At 52.7% G+C, this 17,427-nt stretch overlaps 1 protein-coding gene across 5 annotated transcripts in view; it reads right to left on the bottom strand.

The window, feature by feature from the left end:
* Positions 1–17,427, bottom strand: part of FARP2 (FERM, ARH/RhoGEF and pleckstrin domain protein 2) — a 100,607-nt gene that overhangs the window by 39,387 nt on the left and 43,793 nt on the right. For all 5 annotated transcript variants that reach the window (XM_055404085.2, XM_088835028.1, XM_088835030.1 and 2 more), the window contains exons 3-8: positions 16,779–16,883; positions 15,735–15,777; positions 14,533–14,611; positions 10,144–10,241; positions 7,229–7,343; positions 1,132–1,279 (exon numbers count right to left, since the gene is read on the bottom strand). In XM_055404085.2, coding sequence (XP_055260060.2) covers positions 1,132–1,279; positions 7,229–7,343; positions 10,144–10,241; positions 14,533–14,611; positions 15,735–15,777; positions 16,779–16,883 — 588 coding nt within the window. The remainder of the gene's footprint in view (positions 1–1,131; positions 1,280–7,228; positions 7,344–10,143; positions 10,242–14,532; positions 14,612–15,734; positions 15,778–16,778; positions 16,884–17,427) is intronic.

Raw genomic sequence — 17,427 nt, forward strand, 5'->3', positions numbered from 1 at the left:
TCTGGCCTGCCGGTCTCGGCCCGCTCCCGCGCCCCGCTGTCATCCCACTCGCCTTCCGAGCTTCCAACTCCACTGACAGACCTGGCTCTCTGCAGTCTCCTTTCCATTCTTCTTACTGATGTCAAGTTTAAAAAATTCCTTCACTGTGATTCCAGTGGGGATTCTGAGGGAGTGGAAATGGATTCAATCTGCCGCCTTTAACCCAAAGTCTCTAATCCTTTGCTTTTGCAATTTCTTCTGGTCATAGATGACTTGGCCTTTTCTGGAAAAATGACAGCTTCAATTTAGGGCTGTGCTTGCCCCTGTGTGCTGGGCAGGGGCCACCGGCAGAGGGCGTGCATGTGGGGCCTGGGCACGGCAGGGCCTGGGTGCTAAAGAGGCCACACCGCCGACGCTCTAAGTGCAGGCCTGGCATTCTTTCTGACAGGAAACTGAAATTTGATGCCTAATTTTAAAAGAGAAAGGAATAGAAGGCAAAACTAAGCATTCTTGGTCGGGGAGGCTGGGCTCAGACCGGCCGTCTCGGGGGCTGTGTGAAGCCGGCCACGGAGGGAGGAGCTGCAGCCGGCGGCCACGTTCCCCGAGGCGCAGAGGTCCCGGGCAGGGCCTGCGCCAAGGAGGGCTCTGGAGCCCAGGCGGCCCCAGGCCAGGGAGGGCTCTGGAGCCCGGGCAGGCGCCCGCAGCTGCTTCTGGGTGCTTCACACCAGCCAGTCCAGCACGCAGACATGGCATCAGAAACAGCTCGGGGCCCTTCATGTGTCTCCTCCCGCGCTCACACCCAGCGGCTGCGGCCGCCCCCAGGACCACAAGTGCCGCCTCAGAGGCTCTCCAGGCCGCTCGGGCTCCTGCAGTCAGTGGGACTGTGGCCCGTGGCGGAGACCCCACGAGCAGCAACCCCCCACCCCTGGGGGAGACGCCGCCCCACAGGGTGCTCTGAGCCCCCGGGTGAGGTTCCGGGACCTTCCAAACAGCATTAGAAGGAAAAGCGGGCTCCGGGACAGAGTCCAGGACTAGGAAACGACCTCTCTAAGGGGGACAGGCTGGATCGCACAGTCCAAATGCTCTGCCTCTGAGGCGACTCAGCAGCAAGGACTTCCCAGCACACGGGAGGAGGGCACCCCGCCCACCTACCTGGAACACCAGGACGCCTGTGTGCGAAACAGCCAGCTTGATCTTGGCCCCCTCCCGGTCAGAAGCCAGGTGAAACCTGATGCCATACGTGTCCAGCTTCCGGGCAATTTCCAGCACCTGGAAGTCTGACTCAGCAGGTGTCTGGCCCCTGCAATGAGAGACAGCAAGTTCACAGCGCTCCTGAGAGCAGAAACTCGGACAGAGAGACCAGGAAAACAGCACGGACACACAGCCAGCACAGGGGCTCCGCTCTTCAGAGGGCCGGTCACTCCCCTACAGATATTTACCCACAACAGACCACACACTGTACTGTCACAGACACTGTCCCTTTCCTTCTGTTCTGTAATCCTCAGGGGGCGGATATTTTCTTTGCACTCCTGAGATGCTCAGTCTTATAATTTTATCTTAATACAGACAAAGTGATGTGCAAACATTATAGGCAGAGACGAAAACTAAATACGGGACACACCACATACTTAATGGTATCTCATTAAACCACTTCAAAACTTTAAAAGGTACAATGCTAACCATTAGAATATACCTTTATAAAAATTAAATTATGCAAATAAACAAAAATAGAATCACCAAAACAGCTGGCGTTACCCTCGCCTGGCACGTGCTCCGCAGACGGCAAGTGGCTCCAGGGCAGGGCGCTCAGGACAGCCCAAAGCCTCCACGAGCAACTTCCATAAACAGCCCTTTTTCTTCTTGCTTCTGAAAGCCTGAGTTTTTGGATCTTTTAGGAATAACACGACTGCTTAGCTTACGCCATTCTTGCGATTTCCATTCTTTGACGAAAATGTCCGTCCTCTGAAGCTGACTAGGTGCTTATCGACTGACACTCTAATAAGCCATCAGCAAGGCGACGGCCCCTCTGCATGTGCGTGTCCTCTTCACTTGCTCATCTCCGGACAGACACTGAGGGGGCGTCTGTGTCCTGGCTATCGTAAGGAATGCGGCTGTGAGCACGGTGGTGCGTGCAGCTTTTCCAGTGTTTCTGTTTTCTTTCGATAAACACCCAGGAGTGGAATTCTGGACCATGTGGTAGCTCTATTTTAAATCTTTATTTAACCTCAGATTTTTTTAATTGGAGTTGATTTACAATGTTGTGTTGGGTTTTGGAGTACAGCAAAGTGAATCTGATACATACATGTATGTCCGCTCTTTTCTAGATCTTCTCCAATGGAGGCCATCACAGAATACTGAGTCTGCTTTTGATTTTTTGCAGAACCTCCATTGTGTTTTCCACAGCTGCCGCACCAATGCACGTTCCCACCAACAGTACACAACAGTACCCTTCTCCACAGCCTCACCAACACTGATTTCCTGTCTTTTTAAAAAAGGACATATAGCTGAGGTACAATATTATATAAGCTACAGGTGTGTAACAGAATTCATAATGTTTAAAGGTTACATACCGCATTTATAGTTGTTATAAATACTGGCTATATATTTGGGAATCAGTGAACTAAAATGAACCACAATGGATGAATTTAACTCAGATGACCATTATATCTACTACAGTGGGCAAGAACCCTTCAGAAGAAATGGCGTTGCCCTCACAGTCAACAAAAGAGTCCGAAATGCAGTACTTGGGTACAATCTGAAAAACGACAGAATGATCTCTGTTTCCAAGGCAAACCATTCACTATCACAGAAATCTAAGTCTATGCCCCAACCATTAATGCCAAAGAAGCTGAAATTGAACAGTTCTATAAAGACCTACAAGACCTTCTAGAACTAACACCAAAAAATCATGTCATTTTCATTATAGGGGACTGGAATGCAAAAGTAGGAAGTCAAGAAACACCTGGAGTAACAGGCAAATTTGGTCTTGGAGCACGGAATGAAGCAGGGCAAAGGCTAATAGAGTTTTGCCAAGAGAACACACTGGTCATAGCAAACACCCTCTTTCAACAACACAAGAGAAGACTCTACACATGGACATCACCAGATGGTCAACACCGAAATCAGATTGGTTATATTCTTTACACCCGAAGATGGAGAAGCTGTATACAGTTAGCAAAAACAAGACCAGGAGCTGACTGTGGCTCAGATCATGAACTCTGTATTGCCAAATTCAGACTTAAATTGAAGAAAGCAGGGAAAACCACTAGACCATTCAGGTATGACCTGAATCAAATCCCTTACGCTTATACAGTGGAAGTGAGAAATAGATTCAAGGGATTAGATCTGATAGACAGAGTGCCTGATGAACTATGGATGGAGGTTTGTGACACTGTACAGGAGACAGGGACCAAGGCCATCCCCAAGAAAAAGGAATGCAGAAAGGCACAGCGGCCGTCTGAGGAGGCCTCACAAATAGCTGAGACAAGAAGAGAATGGAAGGCACAGGAGAAAAGGAAAGAAAACCCATCTGAATGCAGAGTTTTAAAGAAGAGCAAGGAGAGATAAGAAAGCCTTCCTCAGTGATGAATGCAAAGAAAAAGAGGAAAACAGTAGAATGGGAAAGACCAGAGATCTTTTCAAGAAAATAAGAGAGTCCAAGGGAACATTTCATGCAGAGATGGGCACAATAAAGGACAGAAATGGTTTGGACCCAACAGAAGCAGAAGATATTAAGAAGAGGTGGCAACAATACACAGAACTATATAAAACAGATCTTCATGACCCAGATAACCACGATGCTGTGATCACTCACCTAGAGCTCAACATCCTACAGTGAGAAATCAAGTGGGCCTTAGGAAGCATCACTATGAACAAAGCTAGTGGAGGTGATAAGATTTCCAGCTGAGGTTTTTCAAATCCTAAAAGACGATGCTGTGAAAGTGCTGCACTCAATATGTCAGCAAATTTGGAAAACTCAGCAGTGGCCACAGGACTGGAAAAGGTCTGTTTTCATTCCAGTCCCAAAGAAGGGCAAGGCCAAGGAATGCTCAGACTACTGCACAATTGCACTCATTTCACATGCCAGTCAAGTAACGCCCAAAGTTCTCCATGCCAGGCTGCAAACAGGAACCAAGAACCTCCAGATGAGTCAAACTGGATTTAGAAAAGGCAGACGAACCAGAGATCAAATTACCAACATCTGCTGGATCACAGAAAACGCAAAAGAATTCCAGAAAAACATCTACTTCTGCTTCACTGACTACGCTAAAGCCTTTGTGTGGATCACAACAAACTGTGGAAAATTCTTCAAGAGATGGAAATATCAGACCACTTTACCCGCCTCCTGAGAAATCTGTATGCAGATCAAGAAGCAACAGTTAGAACCAGACATGGAACAATGAACTGTTTCAAAATTGGGAAAGGAATACATCAAGGCTGTATACTGTCACCCTGCTTTTTCAACTGATATGCAGAGTTCAGTTCAGTTCATTCCCTCAGTCGTGTCTGACCATGGACTGCAGCACGCCAGGCCTCCCTGTCCATCACCAACTCCCAGAGTTCACTCAAACTCACGTCCATCGAGTCAGTGATGCCATCCAGCCATCTCATTCTTTGTCTTCTCCTTCTCCTCCTGCCTTCAATCTCTGCTATCATCAAGGTTTTTTCTAATGAGTCAACTCTTTGCATGAGGTGGCCAAAGTATTGGAGCTTCAGCATCAGTCCTTCCAATGAATATTCAGGACTGATTTCCTTAGGATGGACTGGTTTGATCTCCTTGCAGAGTACATCATGCGAAATGCCGGGCTGGATGAAGCACAAGCTGGAATCAGGACTGCTGGGAGAAATGTCAATAACCTCAGATACAGAGATGACATCACCCTAATGGGAGAAAGTGAAGAAGAACTAAACAGCCTCTTGATGAAGGTGAAAGAAAAGAGTGAAAAAGGAGGCTTAAAAATCAGCATTCAGAAAACTAAGATCATGGCGTCCAGTCCCGTGACTTCATGGCAAATAGATATGGAAACAATGGAAACAGTGACAGACTTTATATTTTTGGGCTCCAATATCACTGCGGATGGTGACTGCAGCCATGAAATTAAAAGATGCTTGCTCCTTGCAAGAAAAGCTATGACAAACCTAGGGAGTACATTAAAAAGCAGAGACGTTACTTTGCCAACAAAGGTCCACCTAGTCAAACTATGGCTTTTCCAGTGGTCATGTATGGATGTGAGAGTTGGACTATAAAGAAAGCTGATCGCTGAAGAATTGATGCTTTTGAACTGTGGTGTTGGAGAAGACTCTTGAGAGTCCATTGGATAGCAAGGAGAGCAAACCGGTCCATTCTGGTTTCAAGGAGGTCAGTCCTGGGTGTTCATTGGGAGGACTGATGCTGAATCTGAAGCTGCAATACTAATCCTTTGGCCACCTGATGTGAAGAGTCAACTCATTAGAAAAAGACCCTGATGCTGGGAAAGATCGAGGGCAGGAGGAGAAGGGGATGACAGAGGACGAGGTGGTTGCATGGCATCACTGACTTGATGGACATGAGTCTGAACAAGCTCCAGAGGTAGTGAAGGATGGGGAAGCCTGCCGTCCATGGGGTCGCAAAGAGTCAGTCGCGACTGAGCGACTGGACAACACCTGGCTGTATTCCCCGTGTGCAGAGTCCAGCTGAGGCTGACCTGTCCTCTGCACAGCAGCTGCACCTCTCACGCCTGCACCCCGGCCCCCGCCCCCACGCCCTCTGGCTGGTGGGCTGTGCCACGCGTCTGTCTGTGGTTCTCTCCACCAGTTTGGTGTCTTCCTAAGATTCCACATGAAGTGAGAACATGTAGTATTTGTTCTCTGTCTGAGCTGTTTCACTCACATGCTCCAGGTCCATCCACAGTGCTGCAGAGAACAGGGCTTCTGTCCTGCTGCGGCTCAGTAGCACCCGCAGTACACACCCCACACCCCCACGCCTTCTTCATGCACTCCTCTGCTGACTTATCTCTCGTCTGTTCTGTAAGGGCCCCCGTCAGCTGTGAGGAGGGCCCCGCTGTGCGTCTCCCTGAGGACGGGTGGCGCCGGGCCTCTTTTACTATGTCTGTTTCTTCAGGAGGCTCTCTCTCCGGGTCCTCTGCTCAGTTTTCAGTTGGGCTGTTTGTTGTTTCATGTTGAGTTGTATGACTTCTGTGTGTACTCTGGATGCTGACTCCCGACCAGACATATTTTCTCCCGTTCAGTAGATAGCCTTTTGTTTTGTTCATAAGTTTGCCGTGTTGTGCAAAAGCCTTTTGGTTTTATTAGGTCCCATTTGTTAATTGTTGCTTGTTCCCCTCGCCTGAGGAGACAGACCCAGAGCGGTAAGAGTTGACCCTTGAGCACATTGAGGGTTCGGGGCCCCAACCCTCTGCACACCCCCCGTCGGCCCTCAGTACCCACGGTTCTGCATCTGAGAATTCAACCCGCCTCGGGCCACCCCACGCAGCCTCTGCTACTGAAAAGAGCCCGTGTGTGAGTGGACTTGCCCACGCCGAGCCTGTGTTGTTAAGGGGTCTCCTGTATTGCTGAAGTCCATGTCCAGGAACACGTTGCCTGCTTTCTCCCAGGAGTTTCATGGTTTCAGGTTCTAGAAGGCTTTTTCTGGCTCCACAGCTTAAACCAGGACTAGAGCCTTGGGTGCTGGCCGCCTGTACAGCCCCAGGCTGTTGGCTCGGGCGCATCCTTGCAGTTCATTCTTGTTTCCGCAGAGTGGGCTCCGCCCATCACTCCAGCCCACGGGTCACAACTGACAGGTCTGGAAGCCAATGCTGCCCGACCAGACCCGCAGAAGGCCCCTGTGGCTGTGAGCGGAACACGTGGAAAAGCAGTCCTTCAGGAAGGGGAGGGGACCTTCAATACTCTGACCTGGGTCTGCAGCACTCAAACCTGCCACCACCCCGAGTCGACAGCAGGGCCTGCAGCGGAGCCTCACCCACAGGGCATCGGTGCGCCTGCATCTGCAGGCTCTCTCCTCGGGGCCAGGCCTCCAGGACCCTCCCTGCCAGCGGCTCCCCAGCCCGGCCTGGCCTCTCCATCTCTCAGCCCCTCTTCGGTCGCCCTCACCTCACCCCGGGACTGCGTCTCTGGGAGCCAGACGACAGGGCTGTGGCACGGGTGACCCCACCCTGGACCCCCGACCCGGCGTGGCCACCACCGGACCTGGTTTGCCCCGGGGAAGGGCGGGGGTGAGCGTCTCACCCCAGCCTGACGGTGCCCAACTCACACGAGCTCACGGTGAAACGCCAGGATCCTGTGCAGGGCGCGCTCCTGTCGCGGCACGTAGTCGTGGGCGCGCAGGCACTCCCGGTCCAGCGCCTCATCGTAGTCCCCAACTTCCGCTGCGGTGAGAAAGGAACAGCAGGCAATCTTAGTGCTCACGTAAAAATCAAGCATGGGAATGCACGAACTAAAAGCAGAAAAATTATTCTAATTCTGTAGTAAAAGAATATATCCCTCAAACAAAATTCTGTACTAGATTTTCCCAAATATCTTATGCTATTAGAAGCAAACACACAGGCGAAGGGAGTTTCTCCTGAGTCCTGAACAGGAAAGATGCTGGCAAGCAAGTTGGGTGGCAAATCCCGAGCTGCTGTCGGCTGCAGTCTCATCCACGCTTTCTCTGTCAGCTGTCTCAAGACCACTGCACCCAGGATAAGGTCCTGTGTTCTGTTTCTGGACCATGTATTTTAAACTGTTTTTTCCTTCAGGACTTCTCAAATTCTCAAGAAACGACGACTGTCTATAGTTTCATGTATTTTAAGGCTTCACTTATTCGAAAAACAGTGGTTAAAGCCCAGTCATTTTAAGTAATATACTGTTTGGAGACAGTCTCACACTCAACAGAAGACCTGCAGGCACAGGATCACACCTTGGCACAAGTGTGGACACAACAGAACCTGCCTCCTGCATCCCGCACCCACCACGCAGATCAGGGCTACCTGCTGCTGCATCCCAGCTGCTGCATGGGTACATCTTGGCAGGTGTCTGACGTGTCTCTAAAGCCAAGGACCAGGTCAGAACCCTATGGCACATCCAGCCGCGTGCATTTTCACCGGCCTCCAGTCTGTGCAGCACAGGTCCGAGGTGGACAAGTCACTAAGGAACACATGAGCTGCACACACAGCCCTCAAGCAAGAGGCACCGCCAAACGTCGGTGTGCACTGGAGCACCTTCCGTCTGAGACGACCCGGACAAACGAGAACTGAAAGACTCCTGAGAGTCCCTTGGACTGCAAGGAGATCCAACCAGTCAATCCTAACGGTAATCAGTCCTGAACACTCATTGGAAGGACTGATGCTGAAGCTGTTCTCCAATACTTTGGCCATCCGGTGAGAAGAACCGACTCAAGACCCCAATGCTGAGAAAGACTGAAGGCAGAAGAAGGGGACGACAGAGGATGAGATGGTTGGATGGCATCACCAACTCGATGGACATGAGTTTGAGCAAACTCCGGGAGATAGTGAAGGACAGGGAAGCCTGGCGCGCTGCAGTCCATGGGGTCGCAAAGAGTCAGACACGACTTAACAACAGAACAACAATAAAGATGCTTCAACACTTGCGTTGCCAACCGTGGACAAGACCCACCTGGCAGGACAGCAAACCTTGAGAACACTTGCTGTTTGCAGACGGTGTGTCAGGGAGGGACCAAGGCAGGCACACACCCTATGGTCCTAACATGCTGGGCCTCTCTATGTCCTGCTTCCTGCGCCCACACTCCAGGGCATCCACTCCACACAGAAGACGGCGTCCAGCGCCCACACTCCAGGGCGTCCTCCTCACAGAAGATGCGTCCAGCGCCCACACTCCAGGGCGTCCTCCTCACAGAAGATGCGTCCAGGGCCCACACTCTAGGGCGTCCTCCTCACAGAAGACGGGGTCCAGCGCCCACACTCCAGGGCGTCCTCCTCACAGAAGATGCGTCCAGCGCCCACACTCCAGGGTGTCCACTCCTCACAGAAGACGGGGTCCAGCGCCCACACTCCAGGGCGTCCTCCTCACAGAAGATGCGTCCAGCGCCCACACTCCAGGGCGTCCTCCTCACAGAAGATGCGTCCAGCGCCCACACTCCAGGGCGTCCTCCTCACAGAAGATGCGTCCAGCGCCCACACTCCAGGGCGTCCTCTCCACACAGAAGACGGCGTCCAGCACCCACACTCCAGGGCGTCCTCTCCACACAGAAGACGGGGTCCAGCGCCCACACTCCAGGGCATCCTCCTCACACAGAAGACGCGTCCAGCGCCCACACTCCAGGGCGTCCTCCTCACACAGAAGATGCGTCCAGCGCCCACACTCCAGGGCGTCCTCCTCACACAGAAGACGCGTCCAGCGCCCACACTCCAGGGCGTCCTCCTCACAGAAGACGCGTCCAGTGCCCACACTCCAGGGCGTCCTCCTCACAGAAGACGGGGTCCAGCGCCCACACTCCAGGGCGTCCTCCTCACACAGAAGACGCGTCCAGCACCCACACTCCAGGGCGTCCTCCTCACAGAAGACGGGGTCCAGCGCCCACACTCCAGGGCGTCCACTCTACACAGAAGACGGGGTCCAGCACCCACACTCCAGGGCGTCCTCCTCACAGAAGACGGGGTCCAGCGCACACACTCCAGGGCGTCCACTCTACACAGAAGACGGGGTCCAGCACCCACACTCCAGGGCGTCCTCCTCACAGAAGACGGGGTCCAGCGCACACACTCCAGGGCGTCCACTCTACACAGAAGACGGGGTCCAGTGCCCACACTCCAGGGCGTCCTCCTCACACAGAAGACGGGGTCCAGTCCAGGAGCCTCCGGGTCTCTTCCCTTCGGTCCAGCACAGGGCAGCACACACCTGCTTCCCACAGCACCCCCGTGCGCTCCTCCCAGCTCGTGCCTGAGCGCTTCACGCTCTGGAGCATCACCCGCCGAGATACTGGGATGTCTCCTCTGTCCTCAGGGACTGACGCCTGCCTTGTCGCAGGGGCTGTGATGCCACTCGAGTCGGGGTACAGCCTGGAGCCCAAACTGGAGGTCTGAGGCCAAGGGAGACCATTGGGGTCTCGCAAGGCCCATCTCCCTCCCAGGCAGGAAGCTAACCTTTAGCCCCTCACAAAAACCTGGGTGCAGCGGGTCCCGTGAGTGTGGGTCGTGTGGGGACACTCACCCTGAAGGAGGTGGGACGCCAGGAGGGCTGCCGTGGTGTCCGTGCAGGTCAGACGTTCCTCCAGAAGGTCTCTCTTAAGCTGCAGGGCAAACAGGTATCTAGAAGGAGGCAGAAGCACAGAAGTCAGGTCCAAGGCTCCTGGGACGCGCCCCCCATGTCACAGGGAGACACACGGTCCTGGGACGCGCCCCCCATGTCGCAGGGAGACACACGGTCCTGGGACGCGCGCCCCCATGTCGCAGGGAGACACACGGTCCTGGGACACGCGCCCCCCATGTCGCAGGAAGACACACGGTCCTGGGACGCGTGCCCCCCATGTCGCAGGAAGACACACGGTCCTGGGACGCGCGCCCCCATATCGCAGGAAGACACACGGTCCTGGGACGCGCGCCCCCCATGTCGCAGGGAGACACACGGTCCTGGGACGCGCGCCCCCCATGTCGCAGGAAGACACACGGTCCTGGGACGCGCGCCCCCCATGTCGCAGGAAGACACACGGTCCTGGGACGCGCGCCCCCCATGTCGCAGGAAGACACACGGTCCTGGGACGCGCGCCCCCCATGTCGCAGGAAGACACACGGTCCTGGGACGCGCGCCCCCCATGTCGCAGGAAGACACACGGTCCTGGGACGCGCGCCCCCCCATGTCGCAGGAAGACACACGGTCCTGGGACGCGCGCCCCCCATGTCGCAGGGAGACACACGGTCCTGGGACACGCGCCCCCATGTCGCAGGGAGACACACGGTCCTGGGACGCGCGCCCCCCATGTCGCAGGGAGACACACGGTCCTGGGACACGCGCCCCCATGTCGCAGGGAGACACACGGTCCTGGGACATGGAGCAGACGGTGCCAGGTGGCCTGGCCCCACAGAGCTCAGCATCCACGTGGCGGGCGGCACACCACACCCCGGGCACCAGACCACCTGGAGCCTTGCTTTCGAGGGGGCAGCTCACAAACTTGTGCTCCTTGTGTTACACAGACAAAACGGCACGCACGGTTCTGTGGGAAGCAGCAGAGCCAACAAGGACAGAGCGCCAAGCGCGGCTGTGAGTCTGAGAGAGGTGAGGCACCGGCGCCCTCAATTAGGTGCGGAGAGTGCAGCTGGGGGGTCGCCGCGGTTTGCTCGCTCGCTCGCTCACTCCACCAGTGAGCACCCCGGGCACACGGGCGCTCCAGGCGCTGCAGACACCAGGGAGCAGCACAGCCGCCCCGTCCCCAGGGCTCCCATGCCAGCGTCAGCACCAGCACCGACTGGGCTCACGCCAGAAATGTGCGTCCCCCTCCTCACGCAATCCCACACGGTGAGCTTTTCTACAATGTTCCCAGAGCTCACGAAGATGTGTGCGTCCCCCTCCTCACGCAATCCCACACGGTGAGCTTTTCTACAATGTTCCCAGAGCTCACGAAGATGTGTGCGTCCCCCTCCTCACGCAATCCCACACGGTGAGCTTTTCTACAATGTTCCCAGAGCTCACGAAGATGTGTGCGTCCCCCTCCTCACGCAATCCCACACGGTGAGCTTTTCTACAATGCTCCCAGAGCTCATGAAGATGTGTGCGTCCCCCTCCTCACGCAATCCCACACGGTGAGCTTTTCTACAATGCTTCCAGAGCTCACGAAGATGTGTGCGTCCCCCTCCTCACGCAATCCCACACGGTGAGCTTTTCTACAATGCTCCCAGAGCTCATGAAGATGTGTGCGTCCCCCTCCTCACGCAATCCCACACGGTGAGCTTTTCTACAATGTTCCCAGAGCTCACGAGGATGTGTGCGTCCCCCTCCTCACGCAATCCCACACGGTGAGCTTTTCTACAATGCTTCCAGAGCTCACGAAGATGTGTGCGTCCCCCTCCTCACGCAATCCCACACGGTGAGCTTTTCTACAATGCTCCCAGAGCTCATGAAGATGTGTGCGTCCCCCTCCTCACGCAATCCCACACGGTGAGCTTTTCTACAATGTTCCCAGAGCTCACGAGGATGTGTGCGTCCCCCTCCTCACGCAATCCCACACGGTGAGCTTTTCTACAATGCTTCCAGAGCTCACGAAGATGTGTGCGTCCCCCTCCTCACGCAATCCCACACGGTGAGCTTTTCTACAATGCTCCCAGAGCTCATGAAGATGTGTGCGTCCCCCTCCTCACGCAATCCCACACGGTGAGCTTTTCTACAATGCTTCCAGAGCTCACGAAGATGTGTGGGTCCCCCTCCTCACGCAATCCCACACGGTGAGCTTTTCTACAATGTTCCCAGAGCTCATGAAGATGTGTGCGTCCCCCTCCTCACGCAATCCCACACGGTGAGCTTTTCTACAATGCTTCCAGAGCTCACGAAGATGTGTGCGTCCCCCTCCTCACGCAATCCCACACGGTGAGCTTTTCTACAATGCTTCCAGAGCTCAGGAAGATGTGTGCGTCCCCCTCCTCACGCAATCCCACACGGTGAGCTTTTCTACAATGCTTCCAGAGCTCACGAGGGTGTGTGCGTCCCCCTCCTCACGCAATCCCACACGGTGAGCTTTTCTACAATGCTTCCAGAGCTCACGAGGATGTGTGCGTCCCCCTCCTCACGCAATCCCACACGGTGAGCTTTTCTACAATGCTTCCAGAGCTCACGAAGATGTGTGCGTCCCCCTCCTCACGCAATCCCACACGGTGAGCTTTTCTACAATGTTCCCAGAGCTCATGAAGATGTGTGCGTCCCCCTCCTCACGCAATCCCACACGGTGAGCTTTTCTACAATGCTTCCAGAGCTCACGAAGATGTGTGCGTCCCCCTCCTCACGCAATCCCACACGGTGAGCTTTTCTACAATGCTTCCAGAGCTCATGAAGATGTGTGCGTCCCCCTCCTCACGCAATCCCACACGGTGAGCTTTTCTACAATGCTTCCAGAGCTGACAAAGATGTGTGCAGAAGGAGGCTTATCTGCAGCGCTACAGCAGAGAACAGCTGGACATAACTCAGACTTGCACCTACATGAGGCTGGTAAACCACACCCAGAGGCAGCCACGCGCAACGGCGTGGAAGGACGTCCAGGGCAGGCAGCGGGCACGCAGGCAAGAGAAAGAGACCCAGCCGCGTCCCTGTGTGTGCAGTGACGCTGTTTTCTGAGATACTCATTTAAGGCCCCTGGTCTGCTGGCGCGGGGACTCCACCTGGAGGACACACCCCCGTGTTAGTCCTTCATGAACTAGGGTGGCATGCAGTGAAGAGGCACGCCGACTTTTTACTCCACGTAACTCTATTTTAAAGCTTTTTTCTTTTACCACAGATACGTCATTTTTTAATAAGTAAAACAAGGACCTTCTGCACGAACCTGGCTCGGCCCCAGGACAGAGTCAGGCTGACACTTCTTGCTGCTCACAGTTTTCGAGGTATATACATTTAAAAGTGGTTCCCAAAAAGGGACTTCATGGTAAATGTCAGGAATTTAATGCACCGTTAAGATAAGCTCACTCATATTTTCTGCTGTCCCTGGGGTCGGCCTCCCTCATGTGAAGACTTGAGGCTGGAGCCATATGGCCTAAGCTTCTCTGCAGCCCAGCCTGTGGCTTTACGACGACGGAACAGTCGGTAGAGACCCAGGCAGAGGGTCCAAGACCCAGAGGATTCGGGTACAAATCCAGGCCAGGTCAGGAAGCTGTTCTGTCACTGCTGCATCGTCACTGCAGTCCTCTCTTCACTTACATCCAACTCTGGGTTTTCACTTGATTTTTAGATTTTTGCTTTATTCCTCATGATAAAGTCGGCACATAAAACACAAGGGAGAAAACCACTTCCATAATCTTATACCCAGGTGAAACAACTGCAAACACTTTCAATCATTTCTGCAAAGAACCGACCCTGATTAAAAAAGCAGTAGCAAAGAGGCCCCTGAAGAATCTCTGCTCCGTCTGCTCCTGAAGACTCTCACACGTGGTCCTTCTCCCAAAGTCACTTTGTTGATGAAATAGTAAAGCAATGGACAAAACTCCTACAAACTTCATGCAAGCATGCTAAGTCACTTTAGTCGTGTCTGACTGTGCGACCCTATGAACTGCAGCCCACCAGGCTCCTCTGTCCGTGGGATTCTCCAGGCAGGAATACTGGAGTGGGTTGCCATGCCCTTCTCCAAACTTTGTGCACACACACAGATCTAGGCTCATCTGGAGAATATCTGTTCAGCAGTACCCTAACACCCCACTTTTAATTCTCAAATTTGTACCACAACCTTTCTTCTAAATCCTATTTGCATTTGGGTCTGTGAGAAGTTAACTTCAATAATGCTGCTTTTCGCTGTGACACTCTGCTCCCAGCTTGGACGCGGACACTGGGCTGGTTCTCTGTGTGAAGGACCCTGACCAGGTGCCCAGGGGACGCGCAGAGGGCGGCTCCTGTCAGTCAGGCTCTTACCGTGTATATTCTTCTTGCAACTGACCCGGATCCGGTGGGAAGAACTTCACCGCCAGGCGAAGCACCGTATTCTTTGGTCCTATAGAAAGAAAAGTGTACCGTCCACAAATAAGTCACTTTCTATATTTGCTATCTCTCTGTATGTTCTGGCATAACTGAGCTGGGGCTTTCAAATGGACTGTTAGAGCAAGTCTTTTCAAGTAAGAGGATATTAAGACACTTCCTGTGCATGGAGTTATTAGTCCTAAGTACCGGTCACACGTAGCAAAGAAAAAAATGAAAACTTTTGTATTAAGCCGAGGTTACTGAAAGTCTGAAACCCTAATAAAAAGACTGCACATTAAAACCTTAAAATATATTCTTTTTATTTTAGAAGTAAAAAAGTGGTAAAGAATTACAGTGCTCATACTAATAGCAACAATTTAAAAAGCCTGGGAGCTCCCAGGCGGCCTAGTGGTTATGATCCCGGGCTTTCACTGCCAGGGCCTGGGCTCAACCCCTGGTCAGGGAAATGAGATCCCATGAGCAGAGTGGCAAAGCCAAAAAATAAAAATAAATTAAAAAATTAAAAGGCCATTATTCTTTAAATCCTTATATACTTCAGTGAAAGAAAAATGTTATCATTCAATATACAAAACTAGAACAGCCTGATTACTGTAAAGGAAAAGCATAAGATATCAGCTCATCTGAGTATTTTAGCTTTACTGGAATTTTATAATAACCCAGTCATGTAATTTTCACCAACAGAAAAGAGAAACAGCTTTGCTAAAATGCTACGGCAATTGCAATGGCCTTGGCCTCTAAGTGAACAGCAGTCCCTTCCATGACCCTCTCCCCTCAGTTTATTCTGGAAACGTCACAGGTGGGTTCACATGACGAGGCGTCGCCCTGAATGCCCTTGCATAATTAGAAGCTGCACACTTATTTCACATATTGGCCAAAAATGGGAGCAATATTGACCAGCACATCCGATTTCTCCCACAGGTGAGGCAGGGAACCAAAAACTGAGTTAAGTGATGCCCCACCCTCCACATCTCATAGCTTGAAGCGAAACGGCAGAGCGACCTCCAAGGGCACCTGTTGCAGGAGGTGCTTCACTGCCACCCCGAGGGGACAACCAGGATCGTCTGCACCTTGAATCTGAACAGTCAAGGAAAGCATCTGAGGTGAATAGAATTTTAAAGAGCTAAAAAAGGACTTACTTCGTACTTGTCTAATGATGGGTTTCATAGGTTCAAGCCAGATCTGAAGAGAATTTAAGAAAAGATAACAAATTCATTAACTTACTTCTCTATTTAATGAGTATATTACAAAACACAAAAGTATTTATATTTAGGACAAATGTCTAAAGCAGGAACATCCCCCGCATGTTGGATCTTGATACAACAAATGCGAGTCCCGCAGGGCCGGCTGTAAACCACCGAGTCACAGGGTGCGCTGTTGCCAGGCCGAGTGGACACAGAACTCTGTGTGTGTCGGTGTGTGCATGGCAGTGTGTGGTGTGTGTGTGTGGTGTGAATGTGGTGTGTGTGGGCATGATGTGGGGTGTGTGTGTGCAGGGGTATCTGCTAAGTCCAAACACACGTCAGGCACCAGCTGCCTCTGTAAAGAGAAGCTGATGAGAGGACTGCTGTGTGATGGGGTGGCCGTGGCTCCATGACGCTGATGTGCTTTCTGACTAACAGGTCATTTGTTTCTTTAAAACATTTCCGCCTATAAACACTAAAGCTGCACACTTTGATGGTTCATCTATTAAGTAAAATGAGCATAACCAGTTCAGCAAAGCAGTTTGCTCAAATTCACCCTTGAAACGACTAATTGGAAAAGACCCTGAGGCTGGGAAAGGCTGAAGGCAGGAGGAGAAGGGGACGACAGAGGACGAGATGGCTGGATGGCATCACCGACTCAATGGACCTGAGTCTGAGTAGGCTCTGGGAGATAGTGAAGGATAGGGAGGCCTGGCGTGCAGCGGTCCACGTGGTCGCAGAGAGTCGGACACGACTGAGCGACTGAACAGCTCTTGAAGCGAGTATCGGAGAAGATGTGTGCTACTTGCTTTTGTAACTTGTGCAGAGGGGCTCTCCTGTAGCTGTACAGAGGACATTTTAACAGTGCAGTCTGAGGCTCACAGCGTGCCCTGCCCGCATCATCCCAGCAGGTGCTGGGGCACTGGCCCAGAAGCACCACTGTCAGCATCCCGCTGCTCATCAGAGCCTCTTTTCAAAACAACACACCACAGCACCTACCCAGCAGGACTGCACGTTCTGAAACTCCAGGCCGAAGTAGTCACATTCTATCAGATTCAGGCGCTTCCACAGCTGCATCAGTAACACCTGGCCACGGCACTTAGGCTGCGATGAGACAGAGAAACAGGAGGCTTAATTACATGGCTGTCAGCAGCAAAGGCTTACCAGTGCTGGGCCTGAGCCCTTCCCCACAGGCACAACTTTGTTACCTTAAATTTGTGCTTCCCTCTTCCTTCACAGGGCAAACAAATGACACAGGCTCTCCCTGCCCAGAAACTGACACCCAGAGAAGCCGGAAAGGCCCCAACTGGACATCCTCAGAGTGTGCTTAGTTACATTCTTCCCTAACCTTTAATGTTACAGAAACCATTGTTAGCCTCAGTAAACATTTCATCAAAGGATCCTGACATTTACTAAAAAGGTGAGTCTCGTGTCCATGTCTGCAGGGGATCCGGGTGGGTCACGCAGAGTCTGGTCGCCCCTCACACGGCCAGAGGGCAGCCCTCCCTCTGCTCACAAAGATGAGTTCCAGCGGATGAAAGGCTGGAGGAACACAGAGGAAGCTGTGTCTGTGGCCTCCGGGTGAGGCGAGGCCCCTAAGCAGAGCACAAAGGAGAGACAGATTCAATGAAAGAAAAACAAACATTTT

This window comes from Moschus berezovskii, chromosome 4 (assembly GCF_049115385.1).
Source record: "Moschus berezovskii isolate FMDL1 chromosome 4, NW_MosBer_1.0, whole genome shotgun sequence".
Lineage (NCBI taxonomy): Eukaryota > Metazoa > Chordata > Mammalia > Artiodactyla > Moschidae > Moschus > Moschus berezovskii.